Below are 23,073 nucleotides of genomic sequence, written 5' to 3'. Positions count from 1 at the left end.
GGCAAAAAATAAAGTGCAGTATTTCTTGTGGTAAAGGGTACGCCACCTTTTCCCCTGCACTTATGCACTCTGCTGTGCAAACGAATGGCAGGCAGCGCTTACAACGGATCCCTATGAAGCCTGCTTTTTTTGCTAGTGCTTAACGCCTACGGACACAATAGGGACCCTCCGCGTTTGCTCCCACATGAAAATGCACGTGGGCACAAATGCTGGGAGCATTTGTATGAGGGAGGGAGCGGGGGGAAAGCCAGGTGCCTTCTGTCCCTCCTCTCCAGCATACAGACTGAGTAAAATGGGGCACACCATTGTCCCTGGTGCGACTGCTGAATCCGCCTCTGCGCGTGGTTGAGAAGCGTGCCACATCTTGCACAGATTTGGGGGAAGCACTAAATGGATACGTGTAGCGCGGCTGGATTTAAACCAAGGAGGTTGATGGGGTGCCACACCTGAAAAATTGAATGTCTTGGTCCACTAGCATGCAGAGTTCACAACAATGTCCTGTGACCAACATTGTAAACCTTTGAATGATCCTCCTCCTTCTGGGTCGCCAGTCACTGGACGGGCACTGATCTGGGCCTCCACTTACTGGGAAGAATCACCTTGCTCTGATCATTTTGTTAGTCGCTGATGCAGTCATTCATTCCCCACTTTCTTTTTGCTAGAAATGTAGCCCGCGCAGTGGGAGACTTTCCCAGGATTGCTTTACGTGGTCGAGTAGCGCAGTCCGGATTTCAGCTAGAGACGTGCAGCTCCTCTCTCACAATTTAGTCCCGAGTTCTCTTTTCTTCTTTTTTTAGAACGGAAGCCACACAACCCTGTCGCAGCTATTTTTAATTTCATGTAAGGTGAGCAAGATCCTTCTCTTTTCACTGCTGTGAAGTTCCTAGTCACGGTTTATCCCGTAGGGTGTGTAGCTCTCAATCGCAAGATCCACATCGCTGTACCTACAAGGACTGCTGCTTCCAGCCTTCCCATAGGTAGCTGCGGGTCCCTGTTGAGAGACTGACCTCTGCCACCCAGTGCAGAGGGTGAACAGCCCCTGGCTGAGTTTCTTTGCTGTGCACATGCCTTCACCAGGAGTAACCTTTTGCTGAGTTGGGGTGTGGTTAGCTGTTGTTCAGTCCTAGCGTTTGTTGAAACAGTCTGCCCACGCTTGTCTTGGTGTCTGCACTTGAACTTTTGCATGGAGGTTGATGAGCTGCCAGAGCCGTGGTTTGCTGGGGCATGCCCTGTGCCGACAGCATCTGTTCCTGGTGGAAAACCAGTCTGCCCTTCTTGCCAAGCTTGCAGAAGCACACATCCCATATCCGCACCTGGGAGAGGGCGTTCAGCCAATCAGGTGGCTGTAAATGCTTGGGAGAACTGACGGTGTACTACCTGTGTTTCCAGCCACCTGAGAGCCAGCATCGTTTGGTGACTCATGGAAATTGAAAAGGGACTTCTTTTTCCACTTGCTATGGTAGCAGTCATCTTTTTTTTCTACAGGAAATTGGGCATGTGCAAAACTCGAGGAGCACGTATCCAATGAAAAAAACTAAATTAAATCTATTTGCACCCCTGGACGGAGCGCTGCGGTGCAGATGGCTATCACCCCCTTGTCAGGGTGTAAAAGAGCCGTTCATGGCCGAGGCCCGCAGTAGGCTCGGGGCTGCCTAGGCTCGGGCTGGCGGCTATTACTGGCACTGGTACGCCCCCCGGATGGCAGAATGATGGCCATATACTATTACTTAAATATCGCCACATCCTGGGGAGCCTCTGAGAAGTGGCCAATCGCAGTGAGTGCCTTTGGGGTCCCACTGCCCTGGAAGTGACTGTATGTCTTGCGTTTGGGTTGTGTGCTTGCGGAATGTCCTCTCTCTGCGGCATGCAAGTGCTTTGGGATTGGGGACTGCTGGGCTCGCTTTGCATGTTAGGGGAGCACTGCAGGAGGCCTCTGGTGTCATTTGGGCAGCCTGATGATCGATGGCGAACAACGTTACTTTTTCATTGTGTGGTCTCAAGACGGATTTGGTGAGTAGTGAAGGCAAATTAATATATGTTTGTTTGAACAGTAACACTTAAACTCCCTTCTCCTCTAAACGCTACAAAAGTGTATTGCCTTGACAGCCACTTTCAAGAGTTAGTCCTACCTTTATGTCAATTGCCATGGCCTTATTTTTTACTTTTTTAATCTGGCCACCATAGGAAAGGGGCTGTTGTGACGAGCAAGGGTGGGGCTTTTGTGATGCACGGACTGCGATGGGAAGTAGAACAATCAGGAGCAGTTTTCCAGAAAATTCCAAAGGTAAAGACCGCTCAGACAAAAACATACTTTCCTGGTGGCTCCGCCCTTCTGCAACGCTCTCCCTTCATCGTTACCGTCTCCCTAATAGTTTTGTGAAAACGGCCGAAGGCCTATTTTTACTAAAAAAAAAAAGAAGGCATTTTATTGAGGGAGATAAAAATGCTTTTATTAGTTGTGTGTCCTAAAATTGTTTAGGAAGTATATTTGTATCAAATGTATTTTAATTGTATTATCGCGTTTATAATTGTAAAGTGCCCTCGAAATCCTCTGTGGACAGGTTTGCACCATAAAAATATCCTAAATAAATAAATAATAATGGGTGCAGCAGAGAATGGCGAAGGAGCGCACCGCCATGCCTGTCTGAGCCGCCCTGCTGCGCTGTTGTGTTGTCCAAGGCTGGGCGCTACTGTTGAACCCACGCTCGATGGAGCTGCACTGTAAGTGAAAATGAGCCGAATAGCCGTTTCAGAAACCTGATCCTATCTTCCACCTGTTAGCTGGTGAGAGAGAAGGCGGATGATGGGGTTGTGCTCCTACTGCACAGATCGATGGAAGTCAACGGTGGTCAGTCAAAAGACCGAAAAAAAATCTCGAATTACAATAATCTCAAAAAAAAAATCTCGAATTACAATAATCTCGAAAAAAAAATATCGAAAAAAAGTCTTTTTTTTTCTTTTAATTTATTTAATTATATGCTTTTTTGGGGTCAGGTAAGTAAAAAAAAAAAGGGGTAAAATAAAAAAAATAAAGGGGGGTTGGGAGGGAACCCGGAACCCCCCATTTCGAACAAAAAACGTCATAAAAAAAATTTGTCGGTATGAAGCGGTCTCTGTCAAACCGCAGTATATTTATTTATTTTTTATCTATTTATAGCATTTGTTACACGCCCAAACCCAGAGGTATCACAGCGTAGGTTTCATAAACATGCCTGTCTGGTTGCAGAGGTGGTTGCATAAAGGCAAGGTTAGAGGGATGTATTCATTATAACACCAGACACTGCAGTTCGGGTTAAATGATAGAAGCTTTACAGACAGAGACAAAGAACATACATTACTTGCAATGTGCTCAGGTGCCAAAGTGGTAACGCTACTAGTTAATTTGTTGAAGAGCCAAGTTTTGATAAGTCCCTTGAAGCGCTGGTGGGAGGGATCATTTCTGATGTGTATGGGAAGGGAGTTCCAGATTTTGGGTGCAGCCACTGGGAAACTGGAACCCCCTGCCCTCGAACTCTTGAACCTTGGTACAAATAGGTGTGTGCTAGAACCTGCTATGAGGGATCTAACTGGCCTTTTTTGGGTGACACAATTATTGAGGTAAGAGGGGCATTGTTAGTAATGCATTTGTGTGTGATAAGCGTCTTGAGTAGGATTTTTGCATGGATGGGTAGGCAGTGTGCTTCCCTCCTGATGTGAGAAATATGATTGTTTCTTTTTAGGCCAAAAGCTGCACGGAATGCTCTGTTTTGGAGCAGTTGCAGTTTGGCCAGGTTCGTGTTTGTAGTTCTTAGTAGAAGGCTATTGCAATAGTCCAGTTTCGAGAGTGTGAGGGTTCGTGCTAGGGTGAGGCAGTTTTGTGCTGTGGGAAAATGGCGGCTGAGAGCGATTGAGTTTGGCAGTGTAGGCCGTAGAGGATGAGAGGGCGCTGATGTGTTTGGTCATAGTAAGGTTAGAGTCTATATAACCGCCCAAAGGTTTGACCTGTTTGAGTACTGGGATGGGTGTTCCGTCGATAGTGATGATTGAGTAGTCGGCATGAAGTGTTTTTAGTCGGGAGCCGGGACCTACAGTGAGGATCTCTGTTTTTTCGTCGTTGAGGCGCAAACTGTTGGTGGCCATCGAGTTTTGAATGATGGCATAAATCTTGTTGATGGCGGCGGAGTCTTGATCATGGTCTCCAGATTTGGGGATAAGGACCTTAGTGTCATCCACTAAATGAGTGCAGATGACTCCCATGGCGCCAAGGGCTGCAAATAGGCGTTTACCCTATATGCGTTATATAGGGTAGGAGATACGCAGGCACCTTGAGGGACTCATAGGGGGACAGGGATAGGGTTGGTAGCCTCCTCGCTGGTGGAGACTCTCAAAGTACGCTCAGATAGGAAGGACTTGATCCAAAGGATGGCTTCTGTGCATAAATTGACATTTTCTGAGAGAGTATTACACAATTTGTCGTAGTCCACCAAGTCAAATGCAGCCGACAGGTCGAGTAGAAGGAGGATGCACAGTTTCCCTGAGTCTCTTATGGTGTCCATTTGAATTTTAAGGTCTAATGGGGCTGTTTCTGTGCTATGCTTAGGCCGGAAGCCTGATTGCCGGGCTCCTAACAAGTGGTTGCTTTCTAGATATTCTTGGACTTGAGTGTAGGCTATTTTGTCAACTATTTTCAGCAAGAAGGGAACCGGAGTAATGGGTCGGTAGTTGGTGGGTATGGTGGGATCCAGAGAGGGTTTCTTAAGTAGACTGGTGACCTAGGCTTCTTTGAAAGTGGCTGGGACCGCGTTGGAGCTAAAGGAGGCATTAATGAAATTAGTGATGATGGCTGCTAAGGTGTGGGGGGGGTCTCAAAGTTTGACTAGACGTGCAGGGAAGTGATCGCCTTTACAATTGGAGAGTTTCAGTGTAAAAATAGTGTTCAGGACTTGGTCTTGGGAGACAGGGGTGAATTTAAATTGGGTGGCCATTTATTCCGGGCCAGCACTGGGAGGAAAGGGGGGGCATACTTTTACTCGCCAATAGTCTTCTTTTCAGTAGGATTTTCTTTTGAAGCATCAGGAATTTGGAGGCTAATTCATCCTGGATGGTGGTACCCCCAGGCCTTGGTGAGGGGGGGTTTGGGGGGCGGGGTGGCGGCTTCCAGTTCTCTGAGCATAGTGAATAGTTCTCTGGTGTTGCAGGAGCCATTATTTATGCGGGTATTCAAGAGTTTGCTTTGATCTCCAGTTCGTATTGAATATATACTGGGCATACCGGGCATACCTGGGCATCTGGTGAAGTGCAAAGTGAGCGTGTACCACTGTAGCACAAAGTGACCTCCCATCATGTATATATAGCTCCCACCACAAGCTAACATGTCTCGCGGCACTTCAGCGAGTGTGATTACCCAACATAATTCTAGTAAAACAAAGAGGGTTCTGGGAGTCTCTCTACCGGCACGAACACGGCCCATTGACCTGTTCTTGGGTGGATGGCCCCCGGGAGAGTCTCAACCAAGTCTTTAGCTCACAGGTCCCTTTCACAGAGAAGAAATATCCCTGCATATTAGTCTTTGTCCTGCCCAGGGGCAATTATCACCGAAATGCTAGGCAATTCTACTCTGAATAAGAGTACCAACAGCAACCCCATACACGTGTTTCAGCCTAGTTGGGCATCATCAGTGTGGTGAAGCTGTACCTCTCTGAGAACAGTGAGCAAGGGGGCTCAAGACTTGGTTGAGATTCTCCCGCGGGCCACCCACCCAAGAACAGGTCAATGGGCTGTGTTCGTGCTGGGAGGGAGACTCCCAGAACGCCCTCTGTTTTGCATAATTCTAGTAATGTTATCGACCTTTTGGTATATTAAGGCCCTGCTGGGTTTCAGTCTTATGACCCGAGGAATGGATATCTTGCAACACAGTAAACCCGTTAACCCACTGAGCTATTTTGCTGGGAGTGGAAATTCCGACTCATTGGTTATGAACCTATCTCTGCAGCAGGCTCATTAACCCATCGAGCTATCTCGCAGGAAATGTAAGCTGTGGCCTGCAGGGTGCATACCGATCCTGACAGCAGATCCTTTAACCCAGTGATCTGCCCAGGATTTATAGAGGGCAGGGTGATTTCCATTTTTGGATAGCAGACCAGTCATTTTGAAAGGAAAAGCCCACAAAGAACAAAACTGTCCCGGGAGGATAGCTCAGCAGCAACGTTCTCACCTTGGAAGCAAGACGACACGAAGCAACACAGGTTCGATCCCAGAGTCCGCGCTTGGAAACCTCCAGGTATTTAGGCGTGTTATAAATACGCAACTAAGACAAAAAAGTCCTGTAACAGCGCCTCGATGCCTCTGGACTGTGTTAGCGCTTTAAAAATGCAAAAAAAATTAAAAAAAAAAAATGTAAAATGGTTCAGTATTGCGCCCTCTGCAAGTTTCAGAATGCAAAGAATACATACACTCGTGCATGCATGCAGCAAGGAAACCTGAGAGTTCTGCTAAATACTTGCGCATGATGCATCAACTTTCTAAACATGCCGTGCATACGTCTAGATCGCTGCAGCAGGCACATTGACCCACTAAGCTACGGTACCTGCTTTGGCTGCATCCTCACTGTGTTATTCTTTGCTCTGCCCCTCTACTCCGGTGCCTGCAGGGAGATCAAGCCTGCTTAAGTGGCACTTGTTTGCAGCTGGCCTGGATCTAGAAGCCGATGAAAGATTGCAGGAAGCGTGGAGAATAACCTCATGATGGCCCCGGGTTTCATGTGGCGAGGCAGTGAAGCTTCTTAATTATCGCCGGTCTCCAGAGACTCGGGCTGCGGCTCGTGGACCAATGCCGCCATCTACCGGCTAAACGTCAGACCACTGAGCGCTGTACATTATGAATTGCATTCATTTGGACTCGTCGTTCAACGTAAAAGGCATGTTACATTTAGCTCGCATTGCCTCCGTTTTCATATGCGTTTGGTAAGTATTTAAAACAGAAAAATTGTACAGAGGTTGTATCAAAAACGGTTCGTTTTCACGGTCCGAAGGCCTAAGAAGGGGGAGACTGGGTGGCCGCACAAGACGGCCAGGCTTGGCTGAAGATGTGGGTGTGGGGGCCCATTTAAGCAGGATGGTTGGCGGGGGCAGGGACTGCTTAGAGTGAAAACAGTCTGCGGCACCCCTGGGGTGAATACATTACAAAGGCGAAAAAAGATAATTAATAGCCACCGGCCAGCCAGCAGGGAGCTTAAACACTAAATGCCCACTGAAGAGTTCTAAACCCTTCTTTGTCCACATGTGGCTGATGTGGAGCAACCAGTGTTGAAAGGTAATGAGGTGATAACACTTCTTTCTAACCACAGCAGGAAGAGCGGTGGCTCCAGTACGTGCAGCTTGTAATGAAAAGCGCACATTTTAAGCCCCAGAACAAAAATAGAGAAAGGAATATATTCTTGTGTTACAAGACTGCTGACTGGCAACTTAGTGGCAGTTGCGCCCCCCTCACCACCTGCTGAGGCTCGAGGCCTCTTTCATGTGAAAAGATTGAAAGGCCTTGATGCTGTCCCTGACACAGGCCACATAGAACCAACCTTCCCAAAAGTTTGGATGGTAAATGTTGTGGAGGGGAGGCCATGAGCCATGGCCATGTTTTGTTGAGGTCATCTAAACCGCAACCCTCCCAAAAGTGGAGTCCATTTTACTTTGCAGAAAAAAAATGCGTACTTTAAAAGTGTAAGCAACCCCCCGCGCCCCTACCATTGTGCTATCCTCCCACAGATTAACAAATTACATTCAAGGTCTGAGTTGGACTGGGTCATACAAACAAATAAGTAGCCCACAGTCGTAAACAGCAATTCATTATTTTGCGGCCTGCTCTTTGAGTAGTACCCCACAAGGAGTTTTTTCATTAAATGTGAAGCAAACTGTGCATTTTAAAGAATATTGGTTCATTAATACTGGTCCAGACTACTGCTGTAGAGTAAAGTAGCTCAACAAACTGGACCGCTTATTAAACAGTTCCACACTAGTGTGTTCGACCTGCATTTTGGGCAGTCCCTAAGCACCTCCAGAAACTGGCTCCAGGCTACACCTACCGCGCCTTGAGATATGCCTGGATGGCAGCCAATGGTCTCTGTTTAAATGGGGAAAAGACAGAAATCCTAGGCCCAAAAGAATTCCTAAAATAACTAGATGACAAATACAGCTCCTTCACTTTTGAGAACTCCATTATCAGAGCGGCTACTGCAGTGAAAACTCTCGGTGTATATCTGGACTCCACTTTATCAATGGACAGACAAGTCAGTGCCACCTCATCCTCAGCCACACTCGCCACTAAAATCATAAATGCAGTAAAACCTCACATATCACCAATAACTGCCTTAACATCGCTACAGCCACAATTGGTGCAAAACCGGACTACTGTAACATCCTACTCCTAGGCACCTCTGCAAATAACATTAACAGACTACAAATGGCACAAAACAGCGCCCTTATGGCAGCCCTAAGCATCCCTAAGAGAGAGTACATCAAGAAAAGACGCCCACTGGCTCCTTATCAAGGAATGCATTACATTTAAGGCCTTCACGATCACCCACAGATGCCTTGCCCAGACAGCCCCGTCATACCTAGCAGAAAGAATTCACCAGGCCCCGGCATACAGACCAAAACGCGACCAATACACTCACCTGCTCCCCATCCCAGCCTTCAACAGAGCCAAAGCTGGCGCCACCAGTTTCGAAGTCCTAGCACCAAAAAGCCTGGAATGCACTCCCAATCAGCCTAAGAAATGAACAATCCCTCCCAACTTTCAGGAAAGTGCTAAAAACTAACCTATTCAACTAGACTATTTGACAAAATGTACTGCTTCTAATACTGTTCCTCTGTAACCTCGGAACACCTTTCAACACGGTCTTGTTTTTACCTGTACCACTGCCATGAATTATCTGTACTATGTGACTAAGTGAATATCCTGTAACAGCGCCATGATGCCTCCGGGCCGCTGGGCGCTTTGTAAATCCAAATAAATAAAATAAATATGTCGCTGCAGGAAGAGAATGGCAAACGCTCCTCGTAGAAGACCGGTCACAGGAGAAAAAGAAGGTGGTTGTAGGTCAACTGGTCGAATCTAAATGGTCGACAGGACAAATGGTCGACACCAAAAGGTCGACAGGTGAAATGATTGAATATTTTTATTTTTCACATTTTTGTTTTTTTTTGCTGGAGGGGTCCCCTCAACCCCCTTTTTTTTTTGCTAAAAAACCCTTTTTTTCCCTACGAAAACCTAAAAAAATATATATAACAAAAAAAAAATGTGATCATTTGTCCTGTCGACCAAATTGTGTCGACCATTTGTCGACCATTTGTCTGTCGACCATTTGACTAGACACCAAAGAAGGTCCCACACTGTGATCCAAAGTGAACTGCTGTAAGTCTGCGCAGGGTCCCAGGCTATCCTGTACAGTGCTGGAGATGGACAAAATGTATTGGGGAGCACCACCACCTCTTCACACAGGGGCTGGGGCAGGGTTTCAGGTGGGGGGCAGATTCAGTGGTGTGGGCGAGACTGAGGGGCGGAACTGGGTGTCAAATGTGGGTGCCCTGAATATAGGCTGCTGCCGGCTTTGCACAAAAGCCAAGTGCATCTTTGGAACACAAGAATGACCACCAACTTATCAAACATGTCTGTGCTAGTAATTCAAACGTGCATTCCTTCTGAGCGTGCAGTGCACACTGGATATGGTGCTCATGTCCTCTGTCAGGATGGCCATCATAACAGTAAAGTGTGTGCAAAGCACGAGACATATATGTACAGCTTTGGATGGTTTCATTGTCCGAGTTTGGACTGTGCTAGTCAGCAAAGGACACTTTTCAGAGTCCGGTTGTAAAGTTGCGAGAAGGTGGTGTATATCGCTGCTCGCATTGAGGTTTCAAACGCACGCAGCGGTCTGGGGTTTTGGGCCTCGGGGGTACTCGGAATGGCGCTCCCGCAAGACAATTGTTTCCAGAGATCAGCTCGGTCTTGTTGCGCCCCAATTCCTACCCTGATTCTGTATTGGCAAGCCGCTTACGATCCCATGCCCAGAAAACCTGTATCCCTGCTCCTCATAAGGGTATTTATATGTAGGCCGCTGTTGCTGGTCCATGAGTTGCAAAAATCAAATAAAAATCGTTGAGACAATTGTTTACATTTTAGCTAGACAAAAGAATGGGTTTAAAGAAGTTCCAAGGACGAGTATGCTCGTCCTTTTTGCATAGACTTGCATAATAGCCTGTCTGCTAAGGGGAGAGAGCGGAAGGCGGTCTGAGCAGAGCAAAGAGAAAAGGGAAGTGTGTTTCAAAGTCTGGGACCAAGAATATGAAAAGAAACTGAAATAGGACTGGCCAATGGGAGGGCCAGGAACAGCTGCTATCTATCTATCTATCTATCTATCTATCTATCTATCTATCTATCTATCTATCTATCTATATAATATTGCTGCGCTCCACACCCATATTCCGATGAACCCCCTCCACAAAGTATCGAACCAACCCCCTGGAAGTACTCTCCCCATATAATGCGCAGCAGTACTATAAAGCAGGCCAAGCAGTATGGCACTCTCCATGAACCAGCATTTCAATTAATATAGATTTGACAAACTCAGAATCTGTACCAAATGACAGTCTTGTGCAGGGCCCATAACCCTCCCAGCGCTGCATAGTCGCCCTTGTAATCTCACATGTAGGGCACCTGACTCGGGCAATCATCAAGTCCTTGTGTTTTTCCCAAAGTTTTTCCACGACTCGTTTATTCCTCTACATCTGAGCGCTTTTGCCTTTTATGGTGTTGCGTAGCTTTCTTGAGAAATATGGTTCGGAATTTGGTCTTTGGGATTCCAGCAGCAAGTCCAGATGTGTTGTGTTTGGGGCAGCCGTGCAGCCACAGGTGTAACCAATGTCACGGTCCTGGCTCGCGGCATGGTCTTTCTTCACTCGCCTGTTTGGAAACGTTTACCTTTTGTGGAGGCCGCGTTTCATGAGGCTATTACAATGTAGAGGAAAAAAACAGAACCTGCCCACTGGACCTTTCACAAAAATCAAAAGACTTGGCTGTTCACCTAACACAGCACCTCCTTAGACTTGATGCTTGTCCTGAAGCAAAGAAACCCCGGAGCCAGTCCACCCAACGCAGCACCCCAACAGACTCGACCCACACCGTCTTCCTCTGCTCATCTTCTATAGCTCCCACCCTTATCCTGTTACCCCCTTTCGCCCTCCCCCTATATTCCTCAATGTAACTAGCGCCTAGATCCCCAAGGGTTCTGTGCGCTGCAATATATGCAAAAATAAATAAATAAAGCTGCAAGGCGCGTCTCTCCCACGCTGCGGCCAATGGGGCAATCTAGAGACATTGGAAGTGCAGGTTGCTAGCCTTCCTCTGAGATTCCTGGAGCATGTTGTGGGAACAGAAGGGTCTTCAAGTGGTTTTCGGAAAGTCCGCAATTTGAGGGGTTTGAGTAATTCTTGGAAATGTCTTGTGGGGGTCCCTGCTAGGTATTCTGCACCAGATGCCTGAAGAATTACCCCCCTTGACTGCTCCCTATACCCTCGCTCGTTGTATGGGAATTGTGTAAATTAATTTGAATGAAGGATGGTCTGTTTGCTAAAGTGTTGAATGCTTTGAGCTGTCCGGTGAAATGTGTACTTGCTCAATGTTGTCGATGGCATGACGAGTGAAGTAGAGCAGTCTGAAAAACGTCCACCCTCGTGCCATATGTTCTGTTATGTTAATTGGAATTTGTATATCGCCTTTCACCATTGGTATGGTCTCAATGCACTGTAGGTTGAACAGCCTCGGGGAATGGAGTCCAGGTCAGTGGACATAGTCGGAGCAGTAAATAGTGCATGTGTGCACTCTGAGTGCAGCTAGACTGACATTTCCGTGGTGGGTAGCTGCATTCTAATGCTGGAAGTAGTGTGCAGGGTATGCGAGACAGATAGTATGTGTGCAGCTAGGCCGAATTGTCGTGGGGATAGCTGCATTCTAAAGGTTGTTGCGGTGTGCAAGGTAGTAAATAATTGTGTGTGCAGCTAAGCTGAATTGATTCTGGGGGATAGCTGCATTCTAGTGTTGTTGGTGCTGAGCGGAGAGTCAGGGTAGTGGGAGGTAGGTGCGAGTGTCTCTAGGGTTGTAAGAGGCCTTCCTCTCCCTGATGGCCTTCCCATGCCTACCAAAGTAACTCTGCTCCCCTTTATAGGCCCTGGTGTGTCAGGAACCTGCAAGTCTAGTATGAACTCCTCTTTATCTGCAATACATGGCCGGGCCTTCCCGGACCTAGCACTTCAAGTAATTCAAGCAATGCTGTGTTGGGCCACCGCTCACCTGCTGTACGAGGCTAGTAGCTTCCAGAATGTCTAATAATCTTGTTCCAGGCATGGCTAGGGCTGCTGAGTGTAGTAACAATGCTAAGGTCATGTTGGTGCAGTACAGGACCAAGGCGTTTCACATCTTCTGTCCAGCATCCCTGAGTCTACCTGATTGGGATCCATGTGATAATATCCCCGCAAATATATCGCCATACAAGAATGTTGTCATATTTTTGCGCCGATATTACCCCATGGAACCTGCGGGGGACACTCCTGCAACCCCCATATATTTTTTTTAAGGGAGCGGAGGACACACCCGCAACCCCTGCCTCCATTTACCACAAAAATCATCCTCACTAATATCACCTACGGCCATTCCCGATGACCACATACATGGCGATATTATTGGTGGGGATAATATTACCCGATACCCCTGATTGGGTATTGCTCGTGGATTATAAGCTTCTGGAATGGCAATTCCGTCCAGGTCCATGTACATCTCTAAGAGAACATCACAGACTCTGTTCAAGATTGCACCCATGAAAATAAAAATGCCATGCAAATGAATGCATGCATCTCAGCTGGCAGGCTTCTTATTATCAGTAGGGTTTTTATTGAGCGTGGTCCTAGTTTCAGGAAGCCACAGGGCGCTTCACCATGTCATGGGGGAGCACTTGGCACGAGAAGCAGATCACAAGGGAGCGGGAAGCCATCAATGGGGAAGGACAAGCAATTTGGCAGCAAGTCACCTACATTCAAAAAGAGTAGTTGATACTGGGGAGCGGATCACCCAGTCTCGAGTTGGCCGGTGAGTGGAGGGTGTGTAGACTAGGTGTTAAGGGGGAGCCATTGCTTTAAGAGGAGGGTCTTGAGCTCCTTGCAGGCTGTACTTTCTATTCACATATAATGGGGTGCTTTTACCATTGTGGCATTACCCAGTTAAACGCTGAAAAGGGGAGACTGTCTGGAAACTGTAGACCCTCCCCCCTGATTTTCTGCCTAACTACCTTGAACTAAAAATCGTATTCGTTTTTGTTTTCTTGCAGATTATTTAAAGAACATTTTGGAAGAATCTTCAGACTATAGAGATACGCAAGGTAAGCACATGATTGAAAATTGTCTGGTTATTTTCTCAAGTTATTGAAAAGGGGGACACCTTGCGGATTTCTAACTGGGCCGGGAATATGCACGACTGCTTACGGGTTGCAGCGGCGCGGTGGTGTGCATTTGGTTCTGTTTCTTAGGTTGCAATAGATGCATGGATCTGATGCAGATATTGAGACCCTGAAATTCTCCCACCACGCTGCTTCTGCATTACATTAATATGCTATGGTATGTTAAGTTGGCTTATACCCCACGCTGTTACCCTTTGGATAGTCTCCAGGTGCTCACGTGGCTCTATTAAAATAAAAAAAAGAGGGCGGGGTGGGTTAGTGAGGGAAGAGGGGTAGGATAGAGGCAGTGCTCATCTGTTGCTTGCAGAACCAGGGTACACTGGTTTACTGTGCGTGTCTGCCTTTTAAGTGTGCTTTGGTTGTGTGCACTGGCATGCTGTGTCCCGAGGGATAAGGTCCAGTGTCTGGGATTGTTTGTTTGCGGATGTTAGTTGTGGTTTGTTAGGTAAGAATTACTGCAGTCCAACTGGTGTGGGAGTACACAAGACTTATCTCTTGGTATTAGGTAACACACCGTTTCATATAGGCCTGTACTACACAAGTTGGTAGTGTGACTGAGAAGCCAGTGACACCAGTAAACACAAGTATCCAATTAAACACTTAAAGTTATATATTACATATTTATTTATACACAGTTATTTAAAGGGTCCTTTAAAACACAGTATTAGCTGTAACATTAAAATGATAAAGTAGGTGAGTAAGTCCATTCATATGTTACACATGTTCCAGCACTCGGAAGCGATGTCATTTGAGGTCAGCATAGCATTTATATAGTATCACCTTTGCTTAATATTGAGTTCAAAGAAGGAAAGGTTAGGGTTAGATTAGACCAGACTGATAGGTTATACGAACAGTTAGATTATCCCAAAGGGATGCAGGCAGTCCATTATCCCAGCATTAAAGTGTTCAACATTTAAAAACTGTAAGGGAACACGCACTGCCTAAGCCAATAGGTTTAGAAAGTCTCATGCTCTTCTTATGTTCTCAAATAGTGTTCAAAAGAGAAATCACAGCAACTCAAGAGAAGTCACCTTTAGAAGCACAAGCTGTAAGACCAGTGCAGGTAAGTTGAGGTCAACTTAGTGTAGGGTTAAATCGCATGGGAAGCACCCCAAATGGCAAAAGGATAAAATCCCCAAGCCCCACAGTACCTTGACAATGAAGGAAGTGTTCCAGCTGGTTGCCTTCATGATGCAATGCAGTAGACCCTTGTTCCTGGTCCTTGGTCTTGGTGATGAAAGTGAGGACGCCTGGCAGGCTCCTGCGGCAGCACTCGAGAGAGAGGAACTTGGCAGCAATGGATTTCCTTCATTCAGTAACTCTTTGTGGTTCTGGCGCCTTTTTCTCCGCTCCAGTGTATTTTGACGGGTTGTGGGGCTTCCTGCATCCATCGGGAGAGAGCGAATCCCTGAAATCTGTGGTTTTCCCTGGCCAGATAACGGCAAAATGAACAGGCCTATAGAAACACTGAGAGCTTTCACATATCGCTCGAGCAGTAACTCCATGCACTATGAGGCAGAACACACTGACCATAATCAAACCTTGAGTAGTGTGGCAAGTGTTCCATTGATCTGAGGCAGGCTTCTGTTAAGGCCAGTGTGAAGATGGGGGGGCCCACTGTGAAGGATAGGGGCCAGTGCAGTGGATGGGGGGGGACAGTGCGGAGGATGGGGGGGGCCAGTGCGGAGGATGGGGGGGGCCAGTGCGGAGGATGGGGGGGGCCAGTGCGGAGGATGGGGGGGGCCAGTGTGGAGGATGGGGGGGCCAGTGTGGAGGATGGGGGGCAGTGCGGAGCATAGGGTACAGTGCAGAGGATGGGGGGGCCAGTGCAGAGGATGGGGGGGCCAGTATGGGGGGGCCAGTGTGGAGGATGGGGGGGCAGTGTGGAGATGGGGGCCAGTGTGGAGGATGAGGGCGCCAGTGCGGAGGATGGGGGGGGCCAGTGTGGAGCATAGGGTACAGTGTGGAGGATGGGGGGGACCAGTGTGGAGGATGGGGGCAGTGTGGAGCATAGGGTACAGTGCGGAGGATGGGGGGGCAGTGTGGAGGATGGGGGGGCAGTGTGGAGCATAGGGTACAGTGCGGAGGATGGGGGGGCCAGTGTGGAGGATGGGGGGCCAGTGCAGAGGGTGGGGGGGCAGTGTGGAGCATGGTGTGCAGTCATTTTTTCGAATGCAATATTTTCGAAAGTCATAATGTCAAATATTTATTCGAAAAACAAAAATGTCAAATACAAAATGTCGAATTTATTCCTACTTTTTTCGAAAAATAATACATGCAATATATAAAGAACATTAAGGATATACAAGATAAGTATTTATATTTATTTTATTAAGCATATGTAATTTAACATTGAAACATTGCAACATAGTATTACAATATTTATATTTTTAGAATTATTTCTTTTTAAAAACTTTTTTATTTTAAGTTTAACTGTAACAATAAATATTAAATAATAAATAGGTAGAATGCTTTGCTGACGTCGAACATTCATTATAACTATATTCCATTAGATGGCGCTATTGCATTAGAAATGAACATATACACATTGCTGTTATTTGTTGTTGTTTTGTACGTACGTTACGTGAGTGTACGAAAGCGTCGCCGCCATTTTTAAAGTTCATTCCGAAAACGTTCCCGTTGCATTCAGGTGTATGTTTCTCAGTTCATGGATTTTGTGGATTTCGTTTTTTTTCACTGGACTTTTTTTGGACCCAATGGCTTTTTTTCTTCCGGATTTCATGGGTGTTATGTTTTTTTTTGGTTCTATGCACTTTTCTCGTGGATTGTTTTTTTCGGGATTTTTTGGATTTGCACCTTTTCATCGGTGCTGGATTTCACTGTTTTATACTGCGGATTTGGATTTTTCTTGGGTTTTTTTGTGATTTTCCTACGGATTGCCTTTTGGAGTTCGGGATTTATGGAGTTCTCAGGTTGGTGTATTTGGATACGCTTGTGTTTTGATATGTTGGATCGTTGAGGCTACGAACACGTAAGTACTTTTAACATTTTAAATTAAATGCTACTGAATCCAGATAGTTTTCTTTATTTTGTTCATCAAAATTGTGTACCAGTTGTTCAAGTTTTTGTTCGTAATCTCTGTATTTCTTTCTTTTCGTTTCTGCGTTTGCTAATGAAATTGTTTGTGACAGTCGAAATTCCTGGTGTGTTTGCTCATTTTGTAACTCCTTTAAAAAATGTCACAAGTTTGGGTTTTTGGTATTGAAATGTTTGTTTATTCGGCTATGCCATCCTTCTAACGCAGTGTTTGCTCTTCGTATCCCCTCTAACGTTGCTTGGTAGCAACTCCACAGTTTTATGTGAAATTTGGGCCTGCGTCTTGTCCCGCTACGGGTTAATTGTCCTAGCCAAGTGTTCTCCATATAATCTAGCAAGTCTGAATTTTCCACCTCATGATTTTTTATAATACTCACTGTCAATAAAATGTTCGTAAACATGTATAACTTGATCCTCTCTAACAAATGCCAAACCGAAAAGTTTTTTAATATTCTATTGAAAAGTACTGTCTTCTGTATATTTCGTGCTCAGTCCCAGTTTCGGTAATTTCCTCCAAATGCTTTGAGTAAAATGAAAAAAACACCCCTGTATCTTTGTATCTTTATATATTGTAGAAAATGCTCTGATCTGTGTTATTTCGAAATCCATGATTATATTGGTGGGTTGGGAATCTGGTACAGTGTCTTTAATTTTGTTAAACACGATTTTATGTATGTTCGCTTTTCTTTGGCATCAAAACATAAACAAGCGGTATAAGTTTGTTATTTATTGTTCCATGAATGGTAAAAAAAATTGCTGAAACGGTTGGGGACACACTTTGAATGTGGCATCACTTTGCCTTTGTTGGCTTTGACTCAGTTGCTGGAAGTTTGTAGCAGTTGAAAATATTATTATTTTTTCGTTGTTTATTTCTATGGTTGCATGGTGGAAATGGTCTCCTTTTGTAGTTACTTTAAACACTTCTGGTATTGTCACTTCATTGTATATTGTTGGTGCCGGTGGCAGATTTTCTTTTTGTTGCTTTTTCCGGTTTACCGTACACTGCATTAGTTTTTCACCAGGCATTTGTGCCGATATGTGTAACGGTAACTTGTCACATAGAGTTGAAATTACTGAACCACTTGCTTCACCTTGGTTTTCTACTGCCTTGCGTTTGAGTTCGTGAAGTGTTTTTTTAATTATAATATTTGTTTTATCCGGCAGATAGTTATGTTTGCCTTTTATCTTTGTTAGAAGCCTCTATTATTGCCCTTGCGTTACATTTTGTCTTGCCATACTCCGTGCACTTCCAATATGTGCGTTCTTTTTTTTCTGCCTCTTTATAGTAAATATATCCTTTGTAAACCATCTGTTTTCCTCCTTTTTGTGAAGCTATATACTCCACTTTGTCTGCCATTTTTTAGTCTAAAACAACGAAGAAAAGAGACTGTTTTACTATTCCTGTCACACATTTATTTATTCAGTGTGGAGGATGGGGGGGTCCCAGGGTGGAGGATGGGGGGGTCCCAGGGTGGAGGATGGGCTGGCCCGTGTAGAGCATAGGGGGGGCCAGTGTGGTGGGATAGGGGCTAGGGCGGTGGGATAGGGGCCAAGGTTGATGATAGGGGGGGTTAGGGTGGAGGACAGCGCCCAGTGTGGAGGGATAGGGGCTGGTGTCGTGCATATGGGTGACTGTGAAGGACAGGGGCTAGGGTGGAGGACAGGGGCCACTGTGGTGCATAGAGGCGACTGTGGCGGTCAGGGGTCCAGGTTGGAGGACCGGGGCCAGGGTGGAGGACAGGGCTTTGTGTGGAGGGATAGGGACGACTGTGGAGGTTAGGGGCAAGTGTGATTAAGGGAGTGTGAGGAGTCAGAGGTTCTCGAACCTCATTGTTGGGAAATAAAAGGGCGGCAACCATGCAAGATGTGTAGGACCCCTGGGCTGACGTACAGACGAACGACTGGTCATCAGAATGTGGACCTCCTTTTTACTCCACAGGAGTAGACCCAATAAAGGGACACCTCTTCTTTATGTTTGCTCAGCCTCTTCAGACTCCTGCCCGTTACCCACCCCCTTTATGTTGGGGTATCTGGCAACCTTGGGACTTTTTCCTCCCCCCCCTGCCCAGAACTACCGGACTCCTCATAACATGACCAGGCCTTGCTCCTGAGACGCCATTACCAGTGTATGCCGGAGAGCAGCCGATTCCAACACCTAGTAGAGCGCCTGTGGGGACCACCCGTTCCATGGCCCATACGGAGCACAGAAATGCCACCCGACTGCCACCAGTACCGATCAGCAGCAAATATAGAATGATCCTAAGTCGCACATCTGAGGCCCGAGGGACAGACCTATCTACCTGGGGACACCCGTGGGGCATGGATTACATCGGACTAGCGCTGACACTCGGGTTGTTTTGCTAGTACCCTAAACTTTGGGGCACATGAGGACATGGGGTGGCTGGCTTCATGATTCCATGGGCCCCAGTCTTTTTCAGGCCAAAGTCCCTTCCCGTCCAAATAATACCTGCAGTCAACATGTCAAGTCTCCCTAGAGTAAAGGCATCAGCACTCTTACTGGGGTCCCAATCCATGCCTAAACATGCAGACGGCTCCTGGCAGGTGATCTGCTGCTTTATTCTAGGAGCCCCATCATGCCTGGGCTCCTGGCATGGTCTTTGGGGCCCTTCTCCTAACCTTTGGGGGTAGGTGGTGGGAAAGGAAGCTAAGCAGAGAAACCCTTTGTCCAGGGACATTGATCCGTCCAATCCTCACTTAACTAGGTCTGGTCTTTCCCATCTCAGCCCTCCCCCTCACCCCTACACTCTCCTCCATGCCACCTCTTTCCTGTCGAGTCCTCTCACTCATTGGTCCAGTGAGGTGTCAGTCGTGCAGTGACTCCCTTCCAGCCTCTCTGTGGAGAACCTGTTGCCACCTTTTTGCCAGGAAGTTCTTACAGCAGTTCAGCCAAGCCCAGCCAATCAACAGCTAGCATGAGGTCACAACCAGGAAGTACTGTACTGAAAGCTTAACCCCTTCGGTTCCAGGCAGCATTTTACCCCATCCACTGCAGCTTAAACAGTTCTGTGATTCGGCCGAAGTTTAAACAGTTGAATCACATATTCTTTGTTTTGATCACATGTTCAGCACTTTCCACTCCTCCCCTGCCCCTTGCACGTTCCCCCTTCCCTCTCCCTTGCACTTGTGCATTCTCAATGTCACTGGGCCTAGTAAGATCGCTGTTTTGTCCCCCCGTGTTCCCCTCCCTTGCCTCGTCCCGCTCTGAAACAATTGTATATGGGTGCAATATAAATAAAATATCATATCCTAGCCCTCCCACTGAACTCATGTCCTATGCCCGACCCGTTGATTATTATTTCTTTTAGTCCCTGGCACCCACTGTACTCCCTACTGGGGGTGTTTCTCTCTCCACATGCCCCCACCTCTCCCACCCACCTTCCTCCCGTATCTACTCATATGATATGGCATTTATAACGCGCCTGAGTGTACACAAGTGTCTCTAAATGTGGGTGGGGGCGGGCTCCACACCTCCATGCTCATACCAAGACCCTCTACCACTATTCTCTGTTCCCCAACCCACATTCTCCTTACCTTGTTAGCTGTGGCGCTCCCCACTCCCTTCCCCGCACATCGAACGCAGGATAACGTAGTCCCCTTTCTTTATCGGTCCTTCAGGGTTCCCTGTACAGCCCAGTCATTGGTCTGAGATTACTCTACCCATATGTGGCAAAAAAGGATTCAACAAGTCCATCTTCGCTGAATCTGGGTAGAGCCACTCAAACAGAAACGGGGGTGGGGTGGGGTGGCGTGGGGTGGGGGGTTTGGTATGGTCCAATAGACTGAGCACTGCACCGGTATCTGGTTACCTCATGCCTTCAATTCAAATGTGTTCCTGTTGGATTCTAACCACCTTTGTTTAGCCAAGTACCTTCTTTATTGGTTTGTGCCCAGTTTTGAGCTATTTTCTGTTTATCATTTTAGCGGCACTTGCTGTTGTCATCGAAGTCGCCAACCATGCCAATGACATCATGAAACAAGGGGTAAGTCGACGCAAAGCGTCCGAACCCAATAAATTACTCTAAGCAAATCTACTGTCGGAATCCATATTACAAACTGAACAAGAGGAATCTTGCACCCTAAATCCTTTCTCTTTTTCCCTCCCGCCAGGATAACTTCCAGAAGCTTATGCAGATTCAGTACAGTTTGAACGGCCATCACGAGATCGTGCAGCCCGGGCGGGTGAGTCTTAAGGGAACGTGATCACGAAACTAAGAGTGGGTGAAATTGATCACCTTTGCACAGTGGTGGAAGTGTATGAAAAGTAGTAGTGGAACTATGTACCCTACTGGCCAGCCTCCACACTCACAAACCCCATCGCCACCCCCCCCCATGCGCAATACAAACACATGGGCCTGCGGTTTAAGGAAACATTTAATGCCTTGCACTGAAGTGCAAGTTTCAACTTCTTCCTACACTTTTATTTTAAAACGAAACCAGTCCGGAATGTTTTATTTAAAAATAAATAAGTATAGGAACAGTAAAACTTGCTTTTAAAAAAGTAGAGGACTAGCGCTCTGCACCGCTCCCGCCCACTACGACCACTGCCTTTGCAGAATTATAAGCTGTCCAGTACTTCCTTTGTCCACTGACCTGAAGCTAAGGATTTACCTGTGCCCAACTCCAGAATTCAAGAGTCCTGACTTCAAGATCCTATATCCCCTCTCTGAGTTCTTATAGCGCCTTCGCCAGTTTGATGTACAAGAGCGCTAACACAAACTTGTGAGGAGATGCAAAATTGCAATTACAGAATTGCAGGTGATTGACAAGCTGGATAGGTGTGGGCAAAGAGGCATGGTTTTGAGGGAGATTGAAGGAGAAGCACGGGTATTACACACATTGACCTTTTACAATTGACCTTCTGCACAATTGACCTTTATATTATTTTAGTTATTTTATATATGTATTGGGTTGGTTTTGGATTATAAATAATATAAGGGGATTGGGTGGAGGGTTGCATAGGGTTTTGGATTGGTGGGGTCTGCGGGGGGGAGGGGGGTTTCCCCCTGCATATATGTCCTAGTTGACCTTCTAAATTAGGTCAATTCTCCCGAGGTCAATTGTGAAAAGGTCAATTTGTATACAACCGAAGCATGGTTAGGGGCGCATCGGGGTGAAGGATTAGAAAGAACAATGATCGTTACATGAGGGGGGCATCATTGGAGGTGGTGTAACGGTGCAGTGAAGAGTTAGACATGGGGGAGCCAGCACATTCACACATTTGAAGACCAGACGCAAGAAAAAGCATTTAATATAGTGATTGTGGTCCAGTTTTGACTCCGCGATACGGCACAGGAACTGACCTGACCCTCTCAGCTTCCGAGACACTTCCCCAAGAGATAACTAGGTGCATTGGAAAGATAAGCGGGCCGGGACCGTCTGGGCTGGATAGGATACGCGCGCACCGGGACAGCAGCTGCACAGCGGAACACTGGTGGGCCTAGGGAGAGTTAACGAGCGGTCGCTACTTGGGCTCCTCTCGAGTTCTCCCGCCACCTAGGTGCAGGCCACTCACAGACTTAAGGGACCCTGCGGTGGGTGGGCACGATCTGGACTTGGCTGAAGCTAATAGCAAGGACATGAGGCAGCGCAGGCTCAAGGTGCACTCAGACGGTGCGGCCGCAGAAGAGCGCCCCCCAGGCAACTCAAATAACTGGTGCTTTGCCTCTGCTCACTGTCATGAAAACTTAAGTATCGGAGCGTTAAAGTTTGCATGAGTGTGAGCTGGATCCAAAGCGCCTTTTATTTACTATTGGTTCAATTTTTAGGTGCCAGCGTCTAAAAAAATCACCCGTGCCTGGCGCGACCCTTAAACACACAATACAAGTTAGTGTGTTAGTGTCATTTAGTGATCCTCAAGATACCCTCGGTTGCCTAATTTACTTGAACAAACGCAGCAACGGATCCCACGTCCCTGCTGTTTTTCTATGGTGTGAGGGACCGGAAGAAAAGTTTGGGGGTACACTGAAAAATCTTGCACAGGGCACTGGCAGTGACCAGAGGCATGGATACGAAGCGTAGGGTACATAACACCGCATATTGAAGGGCTTTTAAGTGGGAGCAATTCGGCAAGAAGCGCTATATAAGTATTCACATTATCTTTAATATCATTACTCATAGCTTTGTTTGTATGTTTTAAGCGACTTGAAGCTGGTTCACAGCCACATTGCGATTTACAAATCCGACATATCCAAAGTTTAGTTTGCTGTGGAGTTGTGTATTGTTTGTAGTGGTGCCTTGTGTCGGTGCTTCTTTTTTTGGCTATGAAGATTCTGGCAATGGGCCCAACTACCAGATCGTATGTTGCCACATCCAGGATTACCTTCAAATAAGTCCCCCGCGCTTGCTGTGCCTAACACCCCGCTTGTGTGCTCTTGTTCGGCAGGTGTTTCTGAAAGAAGGGACTTTGATGAAGCTGTCCCGGAAGGTCATGCAGCCGCGGATGTTCTTCCTGGTAAGTGGCGCCAGGGTGAGTAGGCTGGCTCACCTATTGTTGAGGAGATGGAGATGAGTGCACA

The 23,073-nt window shown here is 46.8% G+C and overlaps 1 protein-coding gene across 2 annotated transcripts in view; it reads left to right on the top strand.

Annotated features, from left to right (window-relative positions):
* FGD6 (FYVE, RhoGEF and PH domain containing 6) overlaps positions 1-23,073 on the top strand; it is a 316,035-nt gene that overhangs the window by 249,157 nt on the left and 43,805 nt on the right. For both annotated transcript variants that reach the window (XM_069629811.1, XM_069629812.1), the window contains exons 9-12: positions 13,352-13,402; positions 20,480-20,538; positions 20,666-20,737; positions 22,941-23,009. In XM_069629811.1, the coding sequence (XP_069485912.1) occupies positions 13,352-13,402; positions 20,480-20,538; positions 20,666-20,737; positions 22,941-23,009 (251 nt within the window). The remainder of the gene's footprint in view (positions 1-13,351; positions 13,403-20,479; positions 20,539-20,665; positions 20,738-22,940; positions 23,010-23,073) is intronic.

This window comes from Ambystoma mexicanum, chromosome 12, assembly GCF_040938575.1.
Source record: "Ambystoma mexicanum isolate Mex_15411 chromosome 12, UKY_AmexF1_1, whole genome shotgun sequence".
Lineage (NCBI taxonomy): Eukaryota > Metazoa > Chordata > Amphibia > Caudata > Ambystomatidae > Ambystoma > Ambystoma mexicanum.
This window is presented reverse-complemented; position numbering and strand designations above follow the sequence as displayed.